The 27,694-nt window shown below is 41.0% G+C and overlaps 1 protein-coding gene across 3 annotated transcripts in view; it reads left to right on the top strand.

The window, feature by feature from the left end:
- The window catches only part of LOC118218442 (VPS10 domain-containing receptor SorCS1-like), a 142,466-nt gene extending 134,519 nt beyond the window's left edge, over nucleotides 1-7,947 (top strand). For 2 of the 3 annotated variants that reach the window (XM_035401089.1, XM_035401090.1), the window contains 3 exons: nucleotides 250-355; nucleotides 1,870-2,027; nucleotides 6,725-7,947. In XM_035401089.1, the coding sequence (XP_035256980.1) occupies nucleotides 250-355; nucleotides 1,870-2,027; nucleotides 6,725-6,789 (329 nt within the window). In that variant the 3' untranslated portion in view covers nucleotides 6,790-7,947. The remainder of the gene's footprint in view (nucleotides 1-249; nucleotides 356-1,869; nucleotides 2,028-6,724) is intronic. The other variant, XR_004763414.1, reaches the window with a different exon arrangement.
- Nucleotides 7,948-27,694: the final 19,747 nt, after the last annotated feature.

The following is a 27,694-nucleotide window of genomic DNA, read 5'->3' as shown; positions in this document are numbered from 1 at the left end:
TCTGGCGCATGCACGATGCAGCATGAATACCGGCCCGTCATGTCTGCCGTTATCTTAGCAGCGCTGTGATTTTGATACGTTCATTTTAAGTTAGTAAGGGCCGATACTGATACCACCCTGATATTGCCCCCTGCCCCTAATTATAGCCGGTGCTGTGTTGGTTGTGTGTTGTGTCAGTAGTGCAGAGGTCCTTATGGGAAGCTGCTGTATCAGTTTAGCTTTGTTCTTTTTTCTTTCTCTCTCCATCAGCACCACTTGTGGACTCCAGTGAAAGCCAGAAGGGCTCAGCGGTTCTTCTGCTTCTCTCAGTAGTGTTTGTGGGCTTAATCATGTTCATCATCTATAAATTCAGAAGGTATTGTCCTCCACTTGCCCTTAACTTCATCCAGTGACTAGCACAATAATTGCAATAGGTTTTTTTCTTCTTCTCCCAAACACATTTTGATGATTCGAGTCCCAGCCAATGCAGACCCTGTGCGTACGGAGTTTGCATGTTCTTCCCGTGTCCGTGCGGGTTTCCTCCGGGTACTCCAGTATCCTCCCACAGTCCAAAGACATGCGAGTGAATTGGAGATGCTGTGATGTTTGTGTGTGTGCGTGTGTGCATGTGTGTGTGCCCGTGCGCGTGTGCGTGTGTGTGTGTGTGCGTGTGTGTGTTTTTTTCACCCTGCAATGCACTAGCACCCTGCCCATGGGCTGCTCATGCCTTGTGCCCCAGTGAATGCTGGGATAGGTTCCAGCCTTGATTGGACAAGCGGGTATATAAAATACACGGATGAATGGGCATTTTGATGAGTTATAGTAGTTTCAGCAATGGCTGACATGCCATACTGTGTTTGTGAAGAAAAAAAAGCTTTATATTTACATTTCAACTTTAAGTAAAAGCTTTGACAGGTTTTGTGTCTTACATTTTCTGAAATCTTTTTTTTTTTCTTGTCTGGAAAGCTCCATGTACTGAAAAGCAGAATATAAATAGTGTACACGACACGTTAGATGTTGTGTTACTCTTATTTAAAAGCTTGGCCTAATGTGAATTGAAGCAGTGAAAGCTTTCAGGACAGTTAATTTTCTGCAGCCAATCTTTATTTGCAGTTACCCTGGCAAATGGCCATTCGGGCCAGGAATAGCGTTCCTCAGTTTAAACATCGTGTTTGGAGAGCGAGTACTTTAAAAACTTCATTTGCCTCATTTGTTCGACGTGATATTGTGTCTTTTCTCTAAAGACTCACTTTCAAGCCTCGGACACAGTTTTCTCCTGTCTAATATGTGCTCAGTTATATTTATTAATTTTAAAATTTGTATTATTATTATGTTTTTTATTTTTATTTTACCTTAATCCCCCTTACTAGATCCCAGCAGATTTTGTGTTCAATTTTAATTTCAGTAATGCTTTTCAGATAACTAATATTTAGGGCTGGTTTTTCACTTGCTGTGAAATACGGATGACTGAAAAAAAAACTTAGTATTCCCTGCGAAGAGGACAGGTACGTCAGAATCCAGGAGGCGTCGATATTTAGCCCTTTGAGAAGGGCCTGGTTGACCTTTCACTGAGAAATGTGTTAAGACTGCTTTGAAAACACCGCATCAGACAAACAGCAGAAGAAGGCAGGCCCTGCATGCCGATAGGCTGTCAGCCCAGCGTAGTCTAGCCGCTGCAGAAACCGCGTTTCATCTCGCTGTCCGTATAGAAGACGAATGCGGTCGCTGGGTTTGTCTGAGCGATTATTTTAAAGGGGTAAGTATGATATTGGAATATGCCATCCGGCGTCCAAACGATCTGGAATGTTCTCCCTCGATGATGGCCGTTTGCGCAGAGTCATTTATCTCCCCGTCTCCTCTCCCTGTGTCTTGTGTCGCGTCTTCTCTAAGGAAGATCCCAGGCCTCAGCTTCTACGCACAAATGCAGAACGAGAAAGAGCGGGAAATGATACGTCCAGACAGCGCCGTGGAAAAAAGCCCCGGCGCTCCCAGGGAGCTGGTGGCTTCCCTGGAACTCCTGGACACCGAGCTGGACGCACAGGCCATAGGTAAGATCCACAGGAACTCCTGAACGCACAGGCTATAAGTAAGATCCACAGGAACTCCTGGACACTGAACTGAACGCACAGGCCATAGGTAAGATCCACAGGAACTCCTGGACACTGAGCTGAACGCACAGGCCATAGGTAAGATCCACAGGAACTCCTGAACGCACAGGCCATAGGTAAGATCCACAGGAACTCCTGAATGCACAGGCCATAAGTAAGATCCACAGGAACTCCTGGACACTGAGTTGGACGCACAGGCTATTGGTAAGATCCACAGGAACTTATGGACATTGAGCTGAACGCACAGGCCGTAGGTAAGATCCACAGGAACTCCTGGACACTGAGTTGGACGCACGGGCCATAGGTAAGATCCACAGGAACTCCTGGACACTGAGCTGGATGCACAGGCCATAGGTAAGATCCACAGGAACTCCTGAATGCACAGGCCATAGGTATGATCCACAGGAACTCCTGAATGCACAGGCCATAGGTATGATCCACAGGAACTCCTGAATGCACAGGCCATAGGTATGATCCACAGGAGCACAGTACCAATTAAAGGGAATCCACACTGGGAGAAAGAAAAGAAGAAAAACATTTTTTATATACCCAGATACTTGTAAGTTCAGTGTATCTCTCATTTGGTTCATGTTTAAAAATAGCTTTCTGTGTTATTTACATTTAGGTCTTTGTTTTTGAAAGCAAACAGCAATCCCATAGTGCATTGCTCCGTTGTAATCCCTGACAAAGTCAACAGACTTTTATTAAGAAAATAAGATAAAAGTAAGCAATGTTTATGCAGGAACCAAATTTGAGATTTCTTAATTTCACTTTTGTTTCAGTGGGCATTATGTCTCATTTCATATAGTGTGTATAAGCAGCCTTCAGCTGTTGAAAATGTTTGACCTCACATAGATATATCGACAGTTCATCCTTCTCAATGAGTTATTAATATTTTTAAATATTAAAGCATGAATTCATGTTGACATAAGAGTAGTGCTGTGTTTCAATGCGAGATGCTATACAGTAATAAGATCTCCCTCCTGGAGAAGGGGTTTCTGGGATATGGTTTGTCTGACACTTGGGTCAGGGCATGGCAGGGCAGTTTATAGCTATATGAAGCTTGTGAGGGCCATAATACAGTAAGATGCCTATCTAAATGCATGCCCATTGGTATATGTACAGTGTATTCAATGTATGCAACTGTATAACTGAATAACAATGATTAAATTAAATTCAGAGTAGAAATGTTTGAATGACCTTTGTGTGTAATTAATAACTAATTAAAAGAAACATTTGAAAGGTCATTATCTGCATTACACTTCAGCTTTTAGCAGACACTCTTATCCAGGGTGAGCTACACAGGTTGTACAGCTATATATAATCTGTGTGGCTGGATTGGGGGCTTGTCTGTGACAAACCCATAGATCTGCTCTGCTTTGATGCTTCTTTGCTACTTGAGGGACTACGTGGTGCCAGAGCTTTGTGGTTTGTAGCACGGTTGCTTTGCTGCTAAGTACTACTTTGTGCAGAATCCATGGTAGTAATTTTGGGATTTATAACTGTGTTACTTTGCTTGGTGCGATTTTGCATCCCGTCTGTAGTGTTAGCTTGGTGTGTCAGTTTGAGGTGCACTACTTACCCATACCAGTTGAGTGTTGTGATTTTGGGAATTTGGTGCTGATTTCAATTTTGATTAGTGATACAACTCTTCTTTTGAAATCGGCATTTCAGTTGATAGGCTACGTTACCATGGAGTCCGATCTAGAACGGTTCCTTGATGACCTAACAATCAGACAGCTGGACAGTTGCCGGAAAGCTGACCTTCTGTCCATCGTGGACTCCTTTAAAATCAATGTGGTCCGCTCAGATACAGACAGGGCCATTAACGCCATGGTAACACAGGGATTGCTCAAACAGCGAACACCGTCTGTGGGTGCTGACCCTAGGGAATAGACCCCCATTGAGACAGAGAGCCCTTAAACTGCAGATCAGCTTAAGCAACTAGACTTGCAGATGAAATGCTTAGAACTGAGAGAAAAGGAGTTAGAGATAGAGGCTGTTCGGCCTGTAAGCAGAGGGCAATCGCCTGAACTTGGCTTCAGCAGAAACATTCAGCTGGTTCCACCCATCTGTGAGGCAGATGTGGATAAGTGTTTCTCTGTATTCGAACGGGTTTCCGTCGCACTGGAGACCCAGGGACACCGGACTGCTGTTTCTGCAGTGAGTGCTGGTGGGTAAAAGCCCGGGAAGCAGACATATTACGCTCTGAGCTCCATGATGTTTTGGACAAAGACTCTTTTTTTTTGATTATGGCTCTGTACTTCACAATTTTAGATTTGTAATCAAACAATTCAAATATGGTAAACGTGCTCATTTTCAGCTTTTATTAAAGTGTATTTTTATACATTTTGGTTTCACCATGTAGAAGTTCACCATGTAGAACAGCACTTTTTTATACATAGCCCCCCATTTCAGGGCACCATAATGTTTGGGACCAATGGCTTCACAGTCAGCTGTGTTCAGTTGCTTTCTTAGTGCAGTTTTAAGAGAGCTTTCAGTATCCAGTCTTGATTCAAGGCTTTTGATTGCCTTTGGAGTTTGTCATTGGGATTTGTCGACATAAGGACCAGAGTTGTGCCAATGAAAGTCAAGGAAGCCATTACGAAGCTGAGAAATAAGAAAAAGAAACAGAGACACAGGCCAGACCTGAGGGTAACCAAAACCAACTGTTCGGAACGTCATGAAGAAGAAAGAGAGCACTGTAATGAGCTCAGTAATCACAAAGGGCCTGGTAGCCTAAGGAAGATGCCATCAAATTCTCACCATAATGCAGAAAAATCCCCAAACACCTGTCCGACAGATTAGAAACACTCTTCAGGAGACAGGTGTGGACGTGCCAGTGACAACCGTCAGGAGAAGACTTCACAAACAACAGATGCCACACTGCAAGATGCAAGCCACTAGTTAGTCGCAAAAACATGGATGGCCAGTTTACAGGTTTTCTAAGCAGTGCCTCAAAGAGCCTGCACAGTTCTGGAAAAAGTGGACAGATGAGGCCGAGTTTCACTTGTATTAGAGTGATGGCAAAAGCAAAGTGTTAGAGGCAACTTCAAAAGCAACTTCCCAAGATGCAAAGCCCCTCCCCTCGCCTCATCTGTGAAGCATGGTGGTGGGAATGTTATGGTTTGGTCAAGTATGGTGGCCACTGGAACTGGCTCACTTGTCTTCATTGATGATGTAACTGTTGATAGCAGCAGCAGAATGAATTTTGAAGTAAACAGAAGCATCTTATCTGCTCAAGTTTAAGCAAATGCCTCCAAACTCATTGGATGGCGCTTCATGGTACAGCAAGACAATGATCTTAGACACTGCTAAAGCAACGTTTTTTAAAAGCCAAAAACGGGAAGATTCTTGACTAGCCAAGTCATTCACCTGATCTGAATCCAATTATACATGCATTTCATGTAGTAAAGAGAAAACTTAAGGCAACTAGCCCCCGAAACAAGCAGGAGCTGAAGATGGCTGCAGTACAGACCTGGCAGAGCATCACCAGAGAAGATACTGAGTGCATGGTGATGTCTAAGGGTTACAGACTTCAAGCAGTCATTGCATGCAAAGGATATGTTATGAAGTACTAAACATGATTACTTTCATTTACATACCATTAATATGTCCTATTTCATTATGGTGCCCTGAATTGGGGGGGGGGGGGGTATCTGTAAAATATGTTGGCATTTCTACATGGTGAACCCGAAGTGTGTAAAAAATGACCCTTATACATAAGCTGAGAGTGTGCACTTTAACCACATATACATTTTTTGATTACAAATCTAAAACTGAAGTGTAGAGCCAGATCAAGAAAAAATGTGCCATTATCCCAAACATTATATAGCTCACTGTATATATGTATAGAATATATATTTTTATTAGTGGATATTTTTTACTGAAACAATGCTGACTGATTACCATGCTAAAGGGTACAACAGCAGTGCACCAGCTGGAAATTTGAACCTGTAGCCCTTGCATTTCAAGCCTAGTCCAGCGTGTTATACTGCCATACTATGCTGGCACCCCTCAGAATGGCATTTTAAACGTGTGATGGACAGTGCCAGGTGAGAGCAGAGGGTGAGCATGCGTGGAGTCATGGGAAAATAAATGTGCAAAACGCAGCCGCTCGTTTTGAAAGAATTTGGACCGTGTCAGACCTTTCCTTAACCACACCTTTGTCTGATTAAATTGGAAGAATCCCTCTCTGTACCTCCTTCTGTGTGCACCCCGAAAACACAAAAATAACTTTTACACATCTTGTGTCATCTCCACTAGTGCTTACTCTAGGATTTGCCAGCCATGTTTGTGGCTTAGATTCAGCAAATATTTGTCCTCAACGTTGACTTACATTTGCATGAAAGTTTATGACACTTCTTTTTCTTTGTTAGCTATTTAATTACAAGTCAGCCATTAAGGACATGTTTATGTGCGCATATCTGTATTCTTAAAAAAGGACTGTGGTATAATGGAACTCTGATAAGTGCAGTTATGATATGATATGATCTGTTTCCATATGTGCTCCTAACATATTGAATAAAGTTCTGATGCAGTTTTGCATATCGCTCAAAACAGAATGTTAGAAACACTGTAAATGAATACCTATGATATATGTCCTGTTAAATTGCTTTTCTCTCTTCTGCTGACAGGATACCTTCCATCTCACCTTAACACGAAGTTCTCAAAGGAACCTCTGTCATGTGTCACTGTTTGAGTTCTGGACCCCGAGCAGTATCCCCAGTGTTATTGTGGACATGGACTCTTCCGAAACGAAGGTTTTGAGCTTTATCCCTGTCAACATCTGGATATGACTGGTGACAATTGTGCTCTGCGGAAGCCAGAAGACACTGCATAAGTGCTTTGCTTTTTTATAACATGTCTATTAAAATATACACATTTTGATTACATGTATTCATACAAGAATCGTGTGTGGTTCTCAGTCCAGGGACTATACTTAGTTTGCTGCCTTGGCTTTTACGTCAGCTTTTTTCATCTTTATGCCAACAATATTGATTCACTATTTATTCATGTTTATACTGTATATTTAAATAAAAAGAGGTCCTAAAGTCACTTTTTTGGTAAATCATAAATATGTGAATATGTGTTGAATAACAAATTTATTCTGAAAAAAAAAGAGATGCTAGATTGCACCTGAGACAGAGCTGCAGTTTTAATCCGTTGCGCTTGGTTGTAATTTTATTCCTAATAAGTTAGTGTTTTCTATTATTAGAGTTTATTATGTTGCAGCTTGTGTTCAGATCATCAGAATTTCCAGTGCAACATGCTGTGCTGTGTGTGAACTTGAGTTGTATTTATTATGGTTTAGTAACTGAAAGTGTGGTGGAAAAACTACAGATCCCACAGAGAGCAGTGCTCAGATTTGCAGTCCACGGTCTGTTGGAGAAGGCAATGCCACCTCCGCTTGTAAAAAGAGCGGGTGCGACTGCTCTTTCTGAAGGACTCAGCTCAGCCCATCAGCTCTAAATCCTGACAGGAGCTGATCCATGTGGAACAGAGGACCGTGTCTGTGCTTGGAGAGCAAATGCTTGCTATACACCGCGCATCTCACATACCCTGTTAAAAAACTGAGATCCTAACGGCTGTGAATGAAATAAGCCCATTTGACCCACGCAAAGCTGAGAAAACACACTCCTTGAGTTTAACGCATAAATACATAGCATATAAATGCATTTGCTATAGAGATGACATATTCCTTTTGAGAACTTAGCAAGGCTTCTACTGGTGGTCACTTTTTTTTTTATTCTGCGGATTCAGTTGATTCCAGTCAAAAACTTCCTTAACATTGCCATTCAATATATATATATATATATTTTTTTTTTCATTGCAAATACAGCTTTTAATTAAAATAAATTAAAAAAAAAAAACATTATTTGCCCACGAAACAATGTTTGTGAATTACACCCAAAGTTGTTAAATACCAACAGTCAGTGTTAATGACAAATGTTGATTGAATCCAGCAATTTAATCCCCCATGGTAAAATTTCAGCAATTGAAATGAATAAATCTCTTTAGGTTAAGCAGTAAAGACCAGACCAGTACGGAGAAAGACATATTGCTGAGAGTAGAGAGCATTATGGTCCATTGAAACAAACAGTTCCTGTGCTTATTTTACTGTCCATTTCTTAAGATTTCCCTAGCAACTATTTCAGTGGATCCAGATTGGTTCATTGGGTCAGGTCTGTGACAGAATCCTAGAGGTATTCATGACCTTCAGGAGCATTCGTGACTGACAGGTTCTGAGTTCTACATCTCAGCATGGACCAAGTTCACACTTATCCTAAATTTATATGTGTGGCTGGTTTACACTTTCAGAAAAAATATATTTTAGTTATACAAAGAGAAAATAAACTGTTGTATGCATATATACTGGTATTTCTTCAAATAAAATGCAACAGCATTTTCTTTACTTTAGACAGTTAGAGAACCTTTTTTATTTTATTTTTTTTAGATTGCAAACCGAACGTGGGTATTGCATATGATTCCATATGCCAATGAATACCACTTAAAATATTGTACACACATAATAATGGATTTTATCCAGTTTAGCAGTTACAGCGATACATTCAGAGTCATGCTAATGTGTAAATAATCCCAGATCTTTTGCTGGACTGTCACAGTTGTGATTTATCTCCAACCATGTATTTAATTTAGCACACTTTTTTGTAAATAATGGGTATGTGTTACTTTGAATTTTTATAGATGTACAGTGTTTTGTTTGATTAAAACATGTTTGTTTGATTAAAACAAGTTCCATGCATAATTGTTTCTGTTAATTGCATTTGCAATCGTATTTATTAAACAGACCAATTATGTTGTTGTGTTGTATTTTTTCACGAAATAATATTATTATAACATATTTCTTTTCTTTATTTGGCTGTGTACACAACACTTTTAGATTTGTAATAAAACAATCCACATGTGGTTAAAGTGCAGATTCTCAGCTTTTATTTAAGGGCATTGTTATACATTTTGGTTTAATCATGTAAAAATGACAGAACTCTTTATACATGGCACACCCATTTCAGGGCACTATAATGTTTGGGAGATATTAATGTTATGTAAATGAAAGTTGTTTAGTACTTCGTCACATATCCTTAGCATGTAGTGACTGCTTGAAGGCTGTGACCCATAGACATCACCGGGTTCTGAGTATCTTCTCTAATGATGCTCTGCCAGGCCTGTACTGCAGCCATCTCTTGCTTCTGCTTGTTTTGGGAGCCAGTTGCCTTAAGTTCCCTTTTTAGCATTTGAAACGCATGTTCAGTTAGGGTTAGGATTCAGATCGGGTGAATTACTTAGCCAGTCAAGAGTTTTCTAGTTTTTGGCTTTGAAAAAACTGCTTTAGCTGTATATTTGGGACCATTGTCTTGCTGTAAGATGAAGCACTGATAAATAGGTTTGGAGGCATTTGCTTGAACTTGAGTAGATAATATGCTTCTGTTTACTTCAGAATTAATTCTGCTGCAGCTATAAACAGTTGTATAACTGCAGACAAGTGAGCCAGTACCCGTGGCAGCCATACGTGGGGGGGGGGAAACTGTAACCTGGCCATCCTGTTTTGTGGCTAACTAGTGGTTTGCATCTTGCAGTGTAGACTCTGTAGCTCTACTGTCTGCTCTTCTGCAGACAGTAGTCACTGACACATCCAGGCCAGCCTCCTGAAGTGTTTCTGATCTATCATACAGCTGTTTCTTTGTTGTGGTGAGAATTTGTCATAAACTGTAGAGTTCTTCTTTAGCCTACCAGGCTCTTTGTGATTACTGAGCTCACAAGTGTCCTCTTCTTAATGATGTTGATTTTGGTAAGCCCATGGTTTGCCCTATGTCTCTGACTGTTTTTTCTCATTTCTCAGCCTCGTACTGACTTGATATTCATTAGCACTACTCTGGTCCTTATGCTGACAAACGGCAATAACAGACTCCAAAGGCAATCAAAAGCCTAGAATCAAGACTAGATCAAGACTGTAAGATCTCATGCCTGCACTAAAAAAAAGCAATTGTACAGACCTGACTAATCAGAGACACTTGTGAAGCCATTTGTCCCAAACATAATGGTGCCCTGAAATGGGGGGACTATGTGGAAAAAGTGGTGTTATTTCAACATGGTAAAACCAAAAATATATTATATATAATATATAATATCGCCCTTGCAGCCATACCTGTATGCACTCTGCTCCTGCCGAATCGTTGAAGCTAAGCAGGTGTGGGCTTGGTTAGTACTTGGATGGGAAACCACCAGGGAATACTTAGTTGCTGCTGGAAGTGGTGTTAGTGGGCCAGCAGGGGGCAATCTTCCCTCTGGTCAAATAAACCCCAATGCCCCAGTGCAGTGACGGGGACTCTGTACTGTAGGAGATGCCGTCTTTCGGATGAGATGTTAAACCAAGGTCCGGACTCACTGTGGTCATTAAAGATCCCATGACACTTATCGCTAAGAGTAGGGGGTTCCCCAGTGTCCTGGCTAAATCCCAGATCTGGCTTTCGCAAACTTGCCACCAAAACCATCCCCAGATCTAATTGGCTAAATAAATGTTCTCTCCCTCTCTACCTTCGCTAATGTGTGGTGAGCTTTCTGGTGCAAAATGGCTGCCATGCATCACCCAGGTGGGTGCTACACATTGGTGGTGGGTGAGGTGAGTTCCCCTTCACTGTAAAGCACTTTGAGCAATCGGAAAAGTGCTATATAAATGCAAGGATATATAAATATCCTTTAATATAGGGTTGACACAATCATAATAATTATATTATAATTATCTTCTAATTATAAGAAGAAGAAGAAATGTGTACCTCTACTGCCAATGTGGTATACAGAGATGTACTTTTATTTTGTAAAATGTAGACCTATGTCAAGTATTCATCATGAACACATGCTACACTGATATTCCAGGCATTTCAGAAGAAATCTGTTGGTAAAATCCGCTAATGGTTACATTTAGTCATGAATAAACATCATGCGTGCGTGTCATTAAACGGATTGCAAGTGGAAGTATTGAAATGCCAGATTTGTGGTTCATCGTGAACTTTCCCAATCAAATGAACCAATGGGGCAGCTGGATGGCTCTCATTATTATATCGTATTGTTTAGGCTCTGTGCCAGTGCCTGCACAGTGTGCTGTGGAATCCAGACTGTGCCACCCCGGACTGAAGCCAGCAGCCTACGTGCACATTTGCATAATTGGCAGTGGCATCACTCAGCGAGGGAGTAAGTTAGCCAGGATGACCGCGTCTCAATGCTCGCCAGTGACCCCTGCTGGTCAGTCAGGCACCCGCAGTCTGTTTGCACAGACTGCACACGACGTGTATTCCTCTGACTCACATCTCAGCGAACGCAATCTGCTTGACTGTAGCATGAAATGAGCAGCAGTGTCTCAACTGCGGTGTGAAAGGAACAGCAACCTGCTCGACTGCGGCATGAATGGAGCAGCAGCATCTCGACTGTGGTGTGAAATGAGCAGCAACCTGCTCGACTGCAGTGTGAAATGAGCAGCAGCATCTCGACTGCGTTGTGAGATGAGCAGCAGCATCGCATTTCATAGAACAGCACATGCTTTTCTCAGCTGGAATTATTGTAGCTGGTCAATAAAACTGGCAAAAAAAACTGTAAAATTATTATTTTTTTAAAACAAGGACACAAATGACCATCCACATCATAGAAACATGTATGTGAGGGAAAATGTACTGAATGTACACTCCCATGCACTGGATGTATAGATTCTTTCCCATCATTTAAAACTGAGAGAAAATACATTGGAATTAATTAAAATGTGTACATGCTATGTAGTGACCATAGGAGGGCAGTACTGTGCAGGAACTGTTCCTGTCCCATTTCACCCTCTACTGATCGTGTTCACCAGGGTTTTGGCACAATATAATGGCTTAATTTTTAAATGATTTAAAGAATACACAAATGAGATGAGATAATTGAGCAAGCTGACCAAAGTCACTTCTATGTAGCGTACAACAGCAAATCAGTTATTCATTTGGGTTTTATCTCTCACACTAACAAATATTATACATGTTAACTGATGCAGAAAAGCCAGTATATGTAGTCATTTGATTCTTAGCAATGTACCAAACAGTTGTCTGGGATTGATTTATTGTGATTCCAGCCTCATGATGGCCTGCTTTGCTGGCATTGACACTTCTTTGGTTCAGAGACAACAGCAACAGACTCCAAATGCAAATGCCACATACAGAGTCAACTTTAGACCTTTTGTGAGATTTCTTGTGCATAAAATAATAATGATGGAACAACTCACAGCTGGCCAAAAAGACAGCTGAGCAATCAATTGCCCGATTACTTTTGGCCCCTAAAATGGCAGGACTGTGTATAAATTCTTAGAAGAATCACTGGATATGGATGTAAATACACTTAAATTAAAGCTGAATATGTTTGCTCTTCAACATATTCAACCAATATGCATACATACATATAGTATATGTACATATGTATTTTCTCCCTTCTTGATTTTGTCTGTTACTGCATATTGGTCACACTGAATGTTTTTTTTTTTTAGATCTTTAGACAAAATGTAATATGAGATAAAGGGAAACAGTAAACATATATATATATATATATATATATATATATATGTATATATATATATATATATATATGTATATATATATGACCAAGAGAAACCTACACATAAGGATAAAAATTTGCACTTTTTCTTTAGACTTGTAAATAAACCTAAGTTCACTTTTTATAATATTTTTATTTGTATTTATTTAAATACTATTAGGATCAAATGAGAAAGTACCGTGATGAAACTCATGCATTTCAGCAGTTGCTTTCATCATAGTGTAATTCAACACTGGCTTCCCTTACAATAGATTCCCCTGTGTTGAGATTTTACCGAACAGGAAGGACGTCTATGCATGTTGTGAAGCCTTTAGCCCAGAAACCATCTTAAAATTTCACTGAAGTACTCCCAGCTTTATAGGATCCCTCATTTATTGCCTTTGGTGACAGAGGGTTCAGTTTAAAAATGTGAAAGATTTCCCTCCTCCGGAGATTTTTGCCAGTATCTCTCCCTCTTCCAGAGACATGAGCTGAGACTGTTTCTTGTGTCCTGCTTTTAAAATAGAATTTTTTTCCCTCTATGACAGAACTTTTAAGACAGAACTTTTCTGAATTTACTGAAAGTTCATGACTCTTTCTACACAAACAGGTGAGGAAAGGAACCAACTGCATGTGAAAAATTGCAGGTGATGCCTTGCTTGGATTGTTTCCATAGATAGGGGCTGTTTTATCGAGACCGCTTCGCTGGTGACAGGGCTAGCCTGGAAGATGGCCAGGAGAGGCAAGGAATGAAGGATGTTGTGGAATGTAGGGGGTCTTAACTCCCCAGATTGGCCTTGAGAGTGCTGTCTCATTTAAAAGCAAAGGAAGATGGTATGATAAGAGCCTGTGTTTAAAAATAGGATTTGTGGTCCCTTAAAGGGACTTAAATTTGGCCATGTTTGGCAGATGTTGGGGAGAGAGTCAGATAGTGTTCTCTTGCTCTGAACAATGTGTTTACAAAGAGCCAAACTATTTTAGGATTTGGTTTTACGAGCAACAACCTTATTTTATCTTTCAGGAGCCCCATGTTTCGATCTGCCACTCATGTCTGACGTATTGTTTGAGGTACTGCAGTGTATGACAAATCCCGCAGACCTTGCTTAAAAAGTTACGGTACGGGACATCCCATTTCAGACACGACAGGTAAAAACCGATTTTGTGAAGAATATGGGTCATTCAGGTCCACTCCAATTACCCGTAGGAAAGTATTGTCACATTCTCACATTCTTTTTGACAATCACATCAAGAACCATGGCCATTACAATAAATTTGTAGTCAGCTTGACGTGGAAAGTTCAGTGAATGAACCTGCTTGTAATACTGTTTGTGCAAAGTCTGCAGACCACACAGTAAAGCGTCAGTCCCTGATACCTTACTGTATGATTCTCCAGCAAAAGCACCGTACGTTATTTAGCACAGTGTCTTTTGACCAGCAGGTCTTGTGGCTGTGATTGTTTCATTTGATTGCGTGTGGGTACAGCATTCAACCTATTCTACTGTACACACTTTGCTCAGTGAAGTTGATCTTTGGCTCCCTGATTGCGAGGGCATCTGTTCAGCCACAGCTGCCACTCCAGAGAAGCTGGACCACTGCCCGTGGCAGCTTAGCAAGCACGATAAAGAAATAAGCCCTGGTCTTCTGTGCGGGGTGTTCAAACACAAGCTCCCGCACTCTGTCACAGCTGAGGTCCCTGTCACCCTCTGAAACAGACCACTAACATCTACTCTAGAGGATCCAACACTCACATCTACTCCAGAGGATACAACACTAACATCTACTCCAGAGGATCCAGGCCTGCTCCCAAGAGCTCTGTTGTTTCCATCGACAGAAACCTCCTTCCTGCACCAGAACAAAAAGGCCTGGATCAATCAGCCATGTTCAGATATTATTTGGAAACGCTGTTTCCCGGGATTTGTATAAATGTCAGCGGAGCATTGCGATACGTTACTATTATTAAGAAACAAGGTTTAAACCCCCTAAAAGCACTCACAGACACTCCTATCTATCTCCCAGAGCCATTCGCCTTCACAGAAATAGCGCTGCTTAATTTAGCATTCAGTGCGAAAAACTTCAACCCAAACAACTCAGGGTGTCATTCAACACACAAGCCATCGCCATTGATTGTAAGGACTGACATACTGAGCAGTGTTGCTGGTAAGAAAAATGCTTGTCTGAGTGAAATGGAACTGCATAAATTAGAGAAGGTTTTGATTCCTTTTGATTTGTGACCCTTTTATCTGTTCATAGGTCTGAAAATGCACCTGCTATGTGGAGACGCTCAACACTCTCTACTGCCTGTTGTTGTAGATTACAATATTATGCATAATTAATTATTTCAGTTGCACACCATAGAAGACTGCTCCTTTCTTTTTAAATAGTTGCATGCTGCTTTTTTCTTTAAACAAATATTTAAATTTATGTGTTCCGTAAAAATATGAAGGAGTAAAGTGCAGCTGTATATTCAGTGGAAAATCCTGCGAGGAGGATCAGCCATTTTGGACCGAAAGGCTATTTAAATTAAATAAAACTCTTTCACTTACAAAGTGCTACCATTTCCTGTTTCTATTCTCTAGTCTGACTTTTAGAATACTTTAAAATACTGCCCTTTATAGAGTATTCCTGGGGATGTAAATTTTTATATAATTTGCCATGTAATGCAACAGTGACTTTTCCCATTTCAGACCATTCAATATGACTGACAGAGTGTGGAAGACTTTCACTGTGGAATCAATACAGCTGTGCGTGGTGACGTATAAATGAATGAAAAAATGGGAAGACAGCCTACAAAAATGTTAAAGGGAGGCAGTGAATGTGCAAAGCCACCATGCATTAACATAAATCCATTAGCATACGTAAAATGATTGATGCTGTGCATTAGATAGGCAACGTAGGCCAAAGAAAAGACTTTCTGAGCAGCCCTTTGGAAAACTATCATACTGAAAAGAATATTTAAATAAATAAATACATTTTAAAAATGCATGGCAGTCCTGGAGGGCCACATTGTCTGCTCAGTTTTAGAGTGTTTCAGCAAGAGTGATTTATTTAAGTCATTGATTGGCTAAAGAGTCTGCACACCTTATTCTCCAGCCCTTAATTGGCTGCTGATTGAAATGAAACTACAAATACCAGCAGACACTGCAGGCCTCTAGGACTGACACCCCTGGTCTTGCCAGATTTGTGTCCTTTTACAGTAAATACTGTATAACTGTTACATTGTCCTTACAGGCAGACCACTGTTAGCACCTGGGTGCCATTAGTCAGCAGGTGTAATATTTCCAGGTGAAACAAACAGTTGTTGGCTTGATTAGTACTTGGATGGGTAACCCCCAGGGAAAACTAAACTTCTTCTGGAAGAGGCATTGGTGGGTCAATAGGGGGGCGCTCTTCCGCCTGAACCGAAAAGGAATCCAACGCTCCCGCGCAGTGATGGATCTGGAACATGTGACCAGGACGTTCAGCTGGGAGTTCCGTGAGGGACGGCATGTCATGTGCCACCGTCTGTCGGTGCGTTTGTTAACATCGGCTAACAGCAATGACCTTTGCTTGAAATCTCTCACTGATGGGACCTTGACCTTTGAAAATGAAAGCGCTTTGTTGTTTGTCCACGCTTTAATGGTTTGACCGGTCATGGGGAGAATGACCGTCGGATGAATAATTTGACGACCCGGTGTCTCTCATTCAAGATCAAGCAGTGAGATTAAAGAGGAAAAAATATGAACAATGATCCAGCCAAGGCTGAGGGGCATATCAGTCACATTTGAGTACCAGGGTCCTGATTGTTTATTTTAATGTGCAATCATACCATTGATTGCATTTCCATGAATCCATCATTTTCTGGCAGGGTGTTAATTAATTTTATCACATTAGGATGTCTGTCCACATGTGCGTGGTTCAATGAGAGAAGCTGCCTGGTTCTTCGGATACTCGTGATTTATTAACAACTTCGACGACATCTGTTCACAGAGGCCTTTTCCAACACGTAGAAGGATTTCTGCCATAATAGTATTCTCGCGGGTTATGGTAAAGGAGAGAATTCTCTTGAACATTATGAATTTTTATCTCCCTCTTTGGGACTTTGTCCATGACAACACAATTAAATAAAGTGTCAGAAGATATGAGATGGGCCTTTTATTTCCTGTGTGGGTATGCAGATTGAACTCAGTGGTGTCACTGTTCCAAAAATTTAAAACAGAAAGTGCACTGTGAAATGTAACCACACATTTATCAATGATTTAAACTGAAAATGTTTTGACATTTTATTTTTGTGTCAATATGCAGCATCAAAAGACTACAGTGGGGAGGCACCTTAATATTTAAATCTGGAAAACAAATAGTAGCATCGCATCAGTGACCGATAGTAAATTATGAGTTGAATATGCTACAGGTCCTTGATGTGAACTATTTGTTTTTGTGTTCATGTTTATGAGCGCAAGTGTTAAAGGAGCATCAGGCTAGGCCATCCTACCCTGAAATTATATTTTAAAACTCTGCTTTTATGTCGTGCCTTTCACAATTTAAAAAAATTGTTTTCTTCATTCTGCTCTGAGAAAATGACTTTTAGATTTTTTCTGATTCCTGCTTCTGTTCCCTTATTTGAAGACCTTCAGATAAAACTCTCTGGTTGTGCTTTTAATTCCCATGTTTACAGCATTCTTTATAGGCAATTGCAATATTTGCTTTGCTAGCAACAGTACATGTAATATGGCCTTCCTTAAAATAACAGGTGAACTATCATTTAGGGGTGCTACATACAGTATAGTATAGTATTGTCATGTTGCAAGATCCCTTCCAATATAATTATGTTTTAATTTCTGCAGCCTGAAATTTCATTACTGGAAAATTCTGAAATTGAATTGATGATATTGTTATAGACAAAATGGGAAAGTTTTACTGCATAAAGGAGGACATTTTTTGTCTTGAATGCAAGGCTTCAATCCTTTCACTGCCCTGCTTTAAAAACTGCAAACCCAAAACTATAGAAATATTGAAAAAAATATTCTGCACCTTTTAAGCAGGGAGTGTGTTTCATCATACAAGCTGCTTATAAGGAAAACCATTTGACTTATATGACAGTGTTGGGCTGATGTTTGTGTCATCAAGCTGGCGAACTGGCTGAAGAGTGACATCACCAACACTGCTATGGAGACACAAAGGTGCTTGTTTACTCCTAATGGGATCACACTATTCAAATACACCCAATTACTTAGATACTTATAGACATGTGTAATGCATTTCAAATCCAGCACGGTGATACTTCATTAGCAAAGAGAAGTGAACAACATGCCGTAGCCTAGTGTCAATGTTTGTTAGACAAGTGAAAGCATTCCCTTCAAATACATTAAAAACAAATGACAAGCCTGTCACAAAACGTGTTAACTATGTAGGCTCGATGAAGACACTTGGAATCTGTCTCCTCCGAGATGATTCGACCAATTTGCATGGAACTTGGATTTCAGCGCATACTCACAGATATCGTTAAACCCAGTATAGGAAGGTGCTACACGTAAAAACGTGCTCAAAGCACCAATGTATATGCATGTGGGCATGGCTTTTAATGAGAAAGTGAATAAATCCCACACAATTTGGTATAAAGTGATGAAACTTGCTGTGTGCATTGAAAACTCCATCCTAAGACCAAATCACAAAAATTGGACTGATTAAACTGTAAGGTGATGCATTGGAGCTCAACAAATTAGAAAAATTGAAAAATTCAACAATTTTATAATAATATGAATTATTATTATTATTATTATTATTATTATTATTATTATTATTTTGTAGACATTTGACACTTTCCACAGTTACTAAGCACCTCATTAGGACTATGCATACGTATGTAGCATCTGCACATGGATTTGTGACTTTGAGTGCTTGGACCCCTTAATTGCTGCTTGCAGCAATATTTTTTTGTTGTTTGTTTTTTTATTACATGCAATCCATTTACGCAGTAAAATGTCCGCTGTTGATTCAACTCTAACAGATAACATTTGGCCCCATATACATCTGGATATTTTGTGAAGGACTTCATGTCAAGTACCTCGCTCAAAGATGCAATGGCGCGCACCTCCAGGGGATCAGACCTGCAGGCTTGGAGTTTCCACCCCGGTCCCACAGTCTTTACGCCCCGCTGCCATCGGTTTATGGACAGACTGGGACGCCGGAGTGAGGCGCAGAAGAGAAATAAAGAAGGATGCTGACGCGTGAACTTTTCCCTTTCATTACCTCCGTCTATGGAAAAGCACAAAGCTGACACTTTTCCACTTTTTATGTCCTTCCTGCCAAAAAAAAGAGAGAAAGACAAGGGACAAATGATGGATAAAAGTCGGAATTGGATAAAAGATGCGTCCATTGGTGAAAACGACTTTTGAGCCAGTATCATTGGAATACCTGATTTTGAAATAACAGCGTGAATATACGATTATAGTGAATTCAGTGGCTGTTTATTTAGTTATTTATTTACTGCCTTTTGTGTGCGTAACAGTCCTAAGGGTAAATTGCATGTGTTCACTGAAGATGAACATTATTAGACTGGACAGAACATATTAGCTTAACACCACAGCACTGCCAGGCACTGAGGGGTGAATAGTCTAGCGATACGTTTCTGTCTTCACAGTCCTGATAAACAAGCTGGCCCATTTTGGTGCCATCCATATTTTCTTTTTTTTCTGAATTGCATGTAGTTAGGTAGTGTTGCATTGAGGTACATCATGTACTGTTATGATCATCATGTACTGCTATTATAACAACAATTATTCTAATAACATACTGTAGCATATTCAACATAACTACAATAAGTCTGAGAAAGGTTTTATGCAAGTATACTTCGAACAAAATACATTAAATCATTCTGACATAACCAAATTATATACACATAATTTACCAAATGATATGCTGAAGACTTGGAGAGAGAAGGGAATAACAAAAACAAAAACCAAGCAGATTAACATTGGTGATGGAGGCACAGACATTACAGACATACATAGACTGTCATATTTAATTTGATGGTATTTACATCCATATCAGGAGAAACTTGTAGGAATTACAACCCGTTTTAAACATAGTTACACCTTTTTAGGGAAACTGGACAATTGGCTTCTCAGGTGTTTCTTGGACACCTGTGTGTCGTTGCATCATTAGTCCATGCACAAGAAACCTAACATGAGAAGTATCCATGCCAGTAAAGCAGGCCACCATGAGGCTGAAAAATCTGAATTAATCGAGCAGAGACAGCGAAACTTGTTTGATACATTGTTAGGAAGCAAGAATGCACATGAGCTTAATACCTGGTGATGTCTATGGGTCACAGACTTCAGGCAGTCATTGAATTCAGAAGGATTTGCAAACAAGTACTAAATATGACCACTTTATTTAAGATTATGTTAATTTGTCCAATGACTTCTGGTCCCACTAAAATTGGGAAACTATGTAATAAAGGGTTGCACATTAACCTCATATTCATTGTTTAATTTCAAATCCAATATGCTGGAGGACAGACACAAAACAACAAAAATTGTCTCACTGTCCCAATACCTACAGACCGTGCATCATATATAACATCTCTGTGTGTATGTGTGTCATAACTTTCTCCCCTCCATCTCAGTGGAGACCTTGCAGGTCAGTGTGAGTGACTCATCCTTCACCATGCCCTAAAAACCTCCTTCCTTTGCCATTATGTCCTCTCCCTGTCTCTCTAATCACCTGCGAGATGTATGGACTCACACACATAGCCCCCCCCGCCCCCCCTCCGCTCTGCTCGCGCTCAGTGTGCTTCTGAAAACGTCCGTCACTGCCAGCCTCGTCGCCTCGCTCCCTCTTCACCCGCAAGCCCATCGCCCGCGTACGGCTCTGTCTCAGAGAAACCGCTCCTATTTCCACTGCTCCAGCAGGTGTACCGCAGCGTACGGCTCTGTCACAGAGAAACCGCTCCTGTTTCCACTGCTCCAGCAGGTGTACCCCCAGCGTACGGCTCTGTCACAGAGAAACCGCTCCTGTTTCCACTGCTCCAGCAGGTGTACCTGTGTTGTTTACTCTCTGCCTCGCAGTGTCTCATTCCCTCGTTCCCAATAATACCACATCCCACATGTCTTGCTAAATCCAGCCCGTCTTCATTTCCATGTAAATGGCTTGTGTAATTATTTTGGGTTCATGTTACAGTGCTGACATTATAATTGACATAATGAAAATGGCATTCAGGACAGCTTTATTAATTCAATGTTGCATCACACAGCAGTATAATTTGGATGACAGGTTTATCACTCAGCTAAGCTACAGCTTACCCATGTGCATGTAGTGAGAGGCAAGGTTTCCTATGGAAATATTTAAAAATAATGACCTCATCTATGATCTCCAACCTGTTGTACAGCATCTTCCATACATGGCATTGCTGTCAGAATACAGTCCTGGAGGGCCGCAGTGTCTGCTGGTTTAACCCCAGTCCTGGAGGGTCACAGTGTCTGCAGGTTTAACTCCAGTCCTGGAGGGTCACAGTGTCTGCAGGTTTAACCCCAGTCCTGGAGGGTCACAGCGTCTGCAGGTTTAACTCCAGTCCTGGAGGGTCACAGTGTCTGCAGGTTTAACTCCAGTCCTGGAGGGTCACAGTGTCTGCAGGTTTAACTCCAGTCCTGGAGGGTCACAGTGTCTGCAGGTTTAACTCCAGTCCTGGAGGGTCACAGTGTCTGCAAGTTTAACTCCAGTCCTGGAGGGTCACAGTGTCTGCAGGTTTAACTCCAGTGCTGTAGAGGGTACGGTGTCTGCAGGTTTAACTCCAGTCCTGGAGGGTCACAGAGTCTGCAGGTTTAACTCCAGTCCTGGAGGGTCACAGTGTCTGCAAGTTTAACTCCAGTCCTGAAGGGTCACAGTGTCTGCAGGTTTAACTCCAGTGCTGTAGAGGGTACGGTGTCTGCAGGTTTAACTCCAGTCCTGGAGGGTCACAGTGTCTGTGGGTTTAACTCCAGTCCTGGAGGGGGTGCAGTGTCTGCAGGTTTAACTCCAGTCCTGGAAAGTCACAGTGTCTGCAGGTTTAACTCCAGTCCTGGAGGGTCACAGTGTCTGCAGGTTTAACTCCAGTCCTGGAGGGTCACAGTGTCTGTGGGTTTAACTCCAGTCCTGGAGGGGGTGCAGTGTCTGCAAGGATTTGGTGTGTTTCAGCACCAGTAATTTGTCACTGTTCGGCTAAAGAGGCCACACACCTTGTTGTCAAAGCCTTAACTGCCTGTTGATTGAATGACAAATGACAATTATCTGCAGGCACTGTGGCCCTCCAGGACTGGAGTTAAACCTGCAGACTCTGCGGCCCTCCAGGACTGAAGTTAAACTTGCAGACACTGCGGTCCTCCAGGACTGGAGTTAAACCTGCAGACACTCCAAGTACTGGAGTTTTACATCCCTGATTTAAGAATTGCAAGTGTCTGAAGGTGTGACCTTCACTGTAGAGTTAACTAGGGCTTTGTTTGTGTTTTAAAATATACATGTGTGGACACTTTATTTATTTATTTATTTATTTATTTATTTATTTATTTATTTATTTATTTATTTATTGAAGGCCAACTTGAGATGTGATGTAAATGCACACACAACATAGATGAGTGCAGATACTCAATGCCTCTCCCCTAAATATGAGCTCCACCTCTCATTTCCCAGTTGTAGTCCATATTGTGACTGACCTCGGACACAACATAGATGTGGACCTTGTCTGGCTCACTAAGGATATTCAATGCCTCTGGCTAAAGATGAGCTCCACTTCTGATCTCCCAGTTTTAGTCCATACTGTATTGTGACTGACCTCAGCCACAACATAGATGCGGACTTTGTCTGGCTCTCTAAGGTCATAATACTCCCATAAAATAGAAAGCTTTCTCTTGCCATGCACATTTTCAACCATTTCAATATTTTATTCGTTATTTCCTTCTTACTGGTTGCTGTGTCATCTATACGTTTGGGATGGACATTGGCCCTACAAATGCCTTATACTGTAAATACCTAATAGATGCAGCCAGAAAATCCAGTTCCCAGCTTTCATTTTTGTGAGACATGCCTCTGGTGTCATGTTTGAGACCCAAAGAATTCAACCTACTTCAGTTCCACTGTGAAGCCAACCTACCTTTTCTGTCAGGATTCCCACACAAACCAGGAAGTAGTCTGAGGTTTATTGAATTGAATTAATTGAATACATAAAATGAAGAAGACAGTACACGCCTTTGTTGCTGCAAGACAATGTTTTCAATTTTAGGCAATTTGCAAAGTTTTCAAACGTGATTCTTTTCCGTGTGATTGGTTCCTGGATATTGGTTTCCTCCTCAGGGTTTGGTTTGTGCTTGTTCTCATTGTAAATCAGACTGAGCCCAATATACCCAGACAGTTTAATTGAATGCTACTTGTTTTCATTAAAACAATAGTGGAGAGAGGTTGTCACCTTTTTCTCTAACCTAAAATCCCATCCCAATCTAAATATGGAAGGTTGTGTAAAATATTTATATGATAATTTGCTTCGGATTGCTTTTTACTTGCTAATATTATCAGAATTTACTGAGACAAAAACGAGAGACTGTAGGCTTTTAGGGAGAGCGTCTCTAAAGTGGTAGAGACCTTGGAAATGGGTTTTGGGGAGTTTCTTCACCCAAATCCTCCCAGTACGTGTTAGTTACATTTCTCGTTATGTTTTAATCTCTAATGCATTTCACAATGCCCCACCACCTGTTCTGGGGTGCGGAGGGAGGGGGCTGTTCAAACCAAATCAGAACCGGGCTCTATGATCAAGGAGCCATATGCAAAGCATATTCATGAACTCTGTGTACAAGTCGAAGACAGGGAATACATATTTTGTGTGACAAATGTCTCGGTGGCCTTCGAAAAGCACCGTTCCAAATTAATTTAATATCTTACAGCAGGTTTCCAGGCATTCAGAGGGGAATTAGTTTTTCTTTTTGATGTCACGCATCACCACTGGTTCCTGAAATTATGGAAAGGTTTGTAAAAATAGGAAATAGTTCATGATTGCAGAAATTTTCTTCTTGAAGTTGAGGCGCAGGGGCAGCTCAGCGGACGGCCCTTCTTGATCCGAGGAAAGGTCAGAGCGTGCCTTCGGGAGTTTGACGTCTCTGCCGCACAGCTACGCTAAGCTGGGAAGGCCAGAGGGAAACAGAGGGCCAGAGATTAATCTGACCCTCTGTGTGAGGAACCCGCTTTCAGGATTTCCCTGGCGAATGAAGACAAATAGGCCACATTTTAAACCCCGCTGCTCTCCCACATATCCATTTCACGATGACACACTCTGGCAAAATAAATAAATAATCATAACAAAAAATAATCCACAGACAAAAGAAGCTCATTAAATGACAGAGGACCTTTGAAAGCAAATGAGAGCAGTCCCGGGGGTAAAATTCTGAAATGATAGAGGTAACGTCATTGATGACTGAGGTCTTTCATCAAGTACAGCGAAAATGATCTTTTCAGACACTCAAAAACCATAGAAACAATAATAATGACAGCATTAATATAGTCGGCCATAATCTCTGTAATTTGGGGAATGCACTGGAATGCTGTGGTTTGATAAGATTTCATAGAACGTATCAAATATAGGGGCCCCACTCGGGCAAAATACCAGTCTGTCTATTAGCTGTCAGAGGAGATCAATCTACTGCTCAGGTGAGATTTAGATTAATAAATCATGCACTTCCTCTTTTCCCCTGAGGTCCAGACTTGATAAGACACTACATTTGGCGCATATCATATACCTGATGTGCATCCCTGTCTTGGTTTTGTCTTTTCAGCTCTTTTAACTTCTCAGCGGTTTGGGAATCACAAATTTAGGGTATCGTGTAACTTAAAAATCACAATTTTAATGATGGAGATCGCTTCATAATGCAACCCTAGACTGACTATGGCCCAGATTCAATCATCTTTTATTTATTTATTTATTTATTTATAGCTGTTATAACTGCACAATAACATACGGTCTTCCAAGCAGCGATCCATGTTTTATTTATTTATTTATTTATTTATTATCATTACTGAACCATGTTGAGATTGAGAATATTTTGCTTTATACTTTCCATTCTCCACCAGGGGAGTCTTACATACACCTCTGCATCACAGATGGCCGTTTCCCTGTCACATGCAAGTTATGGAAGCATAATATTCATCTCTCGGTACAATTCAATCTTCACGATCTGAATTCCTCACCGCCTTATGTGGAATGGCATTGTGTTTCTAGAGAACACAAACTCCTTGCAGCCAGAAACTGAAAAGCGGTGTAAGCTTTATTTCATGTTGTGTCGCCTTGCACAGTTCACATCGGCCCTATGGGCTGCTGCTCAGTAGTAATCTGGATGAGAATGTTACGTCACCTCTCCCAGGAAACAGGGCGATTCTCCCGCTCTCTCGCCGCAGAATGACCTCGGCTTTGAGTGAATTAATGGCGATAAATTCAAGTGCACTCCAGTCATTTACCACAGGTCCTCAACATGCTCGCCTGAAACCATCTGGGGAGTTCCTGGGTGTCCGAACAGCAGAAGATAACTCTGCAAACTGCATGTTACCAAAAGCCAAATAAAAAAGACTTTTTAAATTAAAAAAAGTACCTCATCAGTAAATATATATATACAGTGAGCTCCATAACATTTTGGACAAAGACATTTTTTTTCCTGATGTGACTCTGTACTCTATAATTTTAGACTTTAGTAACCAAACAGTTTGCGTGTGGTTAAAGTGCACAATACAGCTTTTATTAAAGAGTATTTTTATACATTTTGGTTTAACCATGTGGAAATTACAGCACTTTTTATTTAGGGCACCATAAAGTTTGTGATTAATCTGGTGTGTCCAAATGCTTCCGTGTGCAGCACAAGACAGCTTTCAGTATATAGCCTTGATTCAAGGCTCCTTGTTGTCTTTGCTGTCTGTTATTGGTGTTTGTCAAGATGAGGAGCAGAGTTGCACCACTGAAAGTCAAGGAAGCCATTATGAGGCTGAAAAATAATAATAAAAAAGAAAACTGTCAGAGACATAGGCCAAACCTTAGGCTTCCCCAAATCAACAGTTTGTAACGGTATTAAGAAGAAAGAGAGCACTGGTGAGCTTTTGGTAGACCAAAGAAGAACTCTACAGTTGCTAGCAGAATAATTCTCACCATAATAAAGTAACAGCTGTCTGACAGATCAGAATCACTCTTCGGGAGGCAGGCCTGGATGTGCCCGTGACTACTGTCTGCAGAAGACTTCACAAACAGAGCTACAGAGGCCACACTGCAAGATACAATCCAATAGTTACTGGCCACGTTACAGATTGCGTTTCACCAAGATTCACTTGTATCTGAGTGATGGTAAGAGCAAAGTGCCAAAAAGGAACTGCCCAATATCCTCATCGCCGAAATATGGTGGTGGGGGTTTCATGGTATGGGCATGTGTATGTATAGCATAAGTTAAACCGTATAATGTAATAACACATTAGATTGCAGACAGCTTTGATCAAGGTTCACATAATTACATTGTGCATGTATTTCTTTTATCTTGTTCATAAGATACGTGGTCAAATGCATTTTCAACAGCACTGCTCCATATAGGCCTAATGTAGAAATGACTACTGAGTGCTGTCAGACATCTAATTCACCACTCTCCATATTCAGCCTTAGGAAGCTTCAAAGTGCTCGGCCAGCATAGCCCGGAGATAAGACACAGAGCAGGAACTGGGGGGGTAACCATTCGAGGTGTGAATGTGTGAGTGTGTGTGTGCGTGTGTATGTGTGGGTCTGCGTGTTCGTGTCTGTGTGTGTGTGTCTATAAACTATTTTACAATGCAAGTTTTTTTGGCTACAATGTAACATGGGGTGGCAAAACGAGTTTGGGGGGTCCTCACCTTCTTTGCGTTTTGGAAACCCAGAGACGACACACATCACAATAAAATCGGTATGCTTGTCACAGCAAGAACAAAACTCATAGTCATTTTAGTCCCAAAAATGTGCTAACTCGGGGAAACCTTGACATAATGTCCACTGTTTACTTGGGAATTCTCCAGAGGAATTATCATTGTTGTCCATTTTGCCATTGTATACATGTCGAAAATATATGAAGAGACAACTCGGCATTCGGCAAGAGGACAGTGAAAATGACTTTCACTCTACAGCAGAGGGCATGTTCAATGAAGGAATTAATCCCATTATATATCAGTGAGCATCTAAATGCATTCTGAAAATCTATTTTTTACTATATAGTACTCATAAATAAGGAGTAGGTATACTGAATAATAATAAAAATATTTTGGAATATTGAGAATTGAGAATATTTTGACATGTTGATGGAGACCTGCGAGAGCAAGAAGAGAAAGGTGGTGGTGGGGGGGGGGGGGGGTATGGGGGGGGGGTGATGGCAGGGAGGGGGAGGACAACAGGCTGGGGCAAAGCAAGCCACTTCCATGAGCATATAGTATAAAGTATATGGAATTTTACACCTCTAATAACCCATAATATAATTTGGTTACCAAGTGCCATTTTGGTCTCCAAATGGATTTTTGGAAATCTGCCTAGACATGGCTCAGACAACAATGCAGAATGTTCATTTTTGGTATTGTCGTCCAGTTTGAGCCAGGATCTGCCCAGCGTTGTGCCTGTGTCTGCATTGTGTTTCTAAGCCCACCAGGCACAGCCTCAAGCATCTGTATCCACTCAAAAAATAATAATTAAAAAATGTCTTAGAAAAAAGCTTCCACTTGCACTGTGTTTGAGCTTCTGTTACTTAGTTTCAGTAATGGAATAATCGCTCTTGGAAAACAAACCTTACCTTTCAGAAGAGTCCAGGATTCTGGCTATATTCAAAAGGGTTGAAGAATAGTAGCCATTTTATTTTGGGAATGTGTTTTTCAGGCTTGTGTTAAAAATGGGGGTGATACTTAAGAGGTTAACCTATGACCTGTGAGGGAAGGTGAAGGTGTGTGCGAGATTTCTCCCCACAGATTTAACTTGCTCTCATGGACTTCACTGCCAGGGCACCAAAGCCGGCATGCTACTAGTTTTTTGCCCGCTACAGGCCCAACATTTCTTT

This window comes from Anguilla anguilla, chromosome 18 (assembly GCF_013347855.1).
Source record: "Anguilla anguilla isolate fAngAng1 chromosome 18, fAngAng1.pri, whole genome shotgun sequence".
Classification (NCBI taxonomy): domain Eukaryota; kingdom Metazoa; phylum Chordata; class Actinopteri; order Anguilliformes; family Anguillidae; genus Anguilla; species Anguilla anguilla.
The sequence above is the reverse complement of the archived record's forward strand: the minus strand, read 5'-3'. Positions and strand labels throughout refer to the sequence as shown.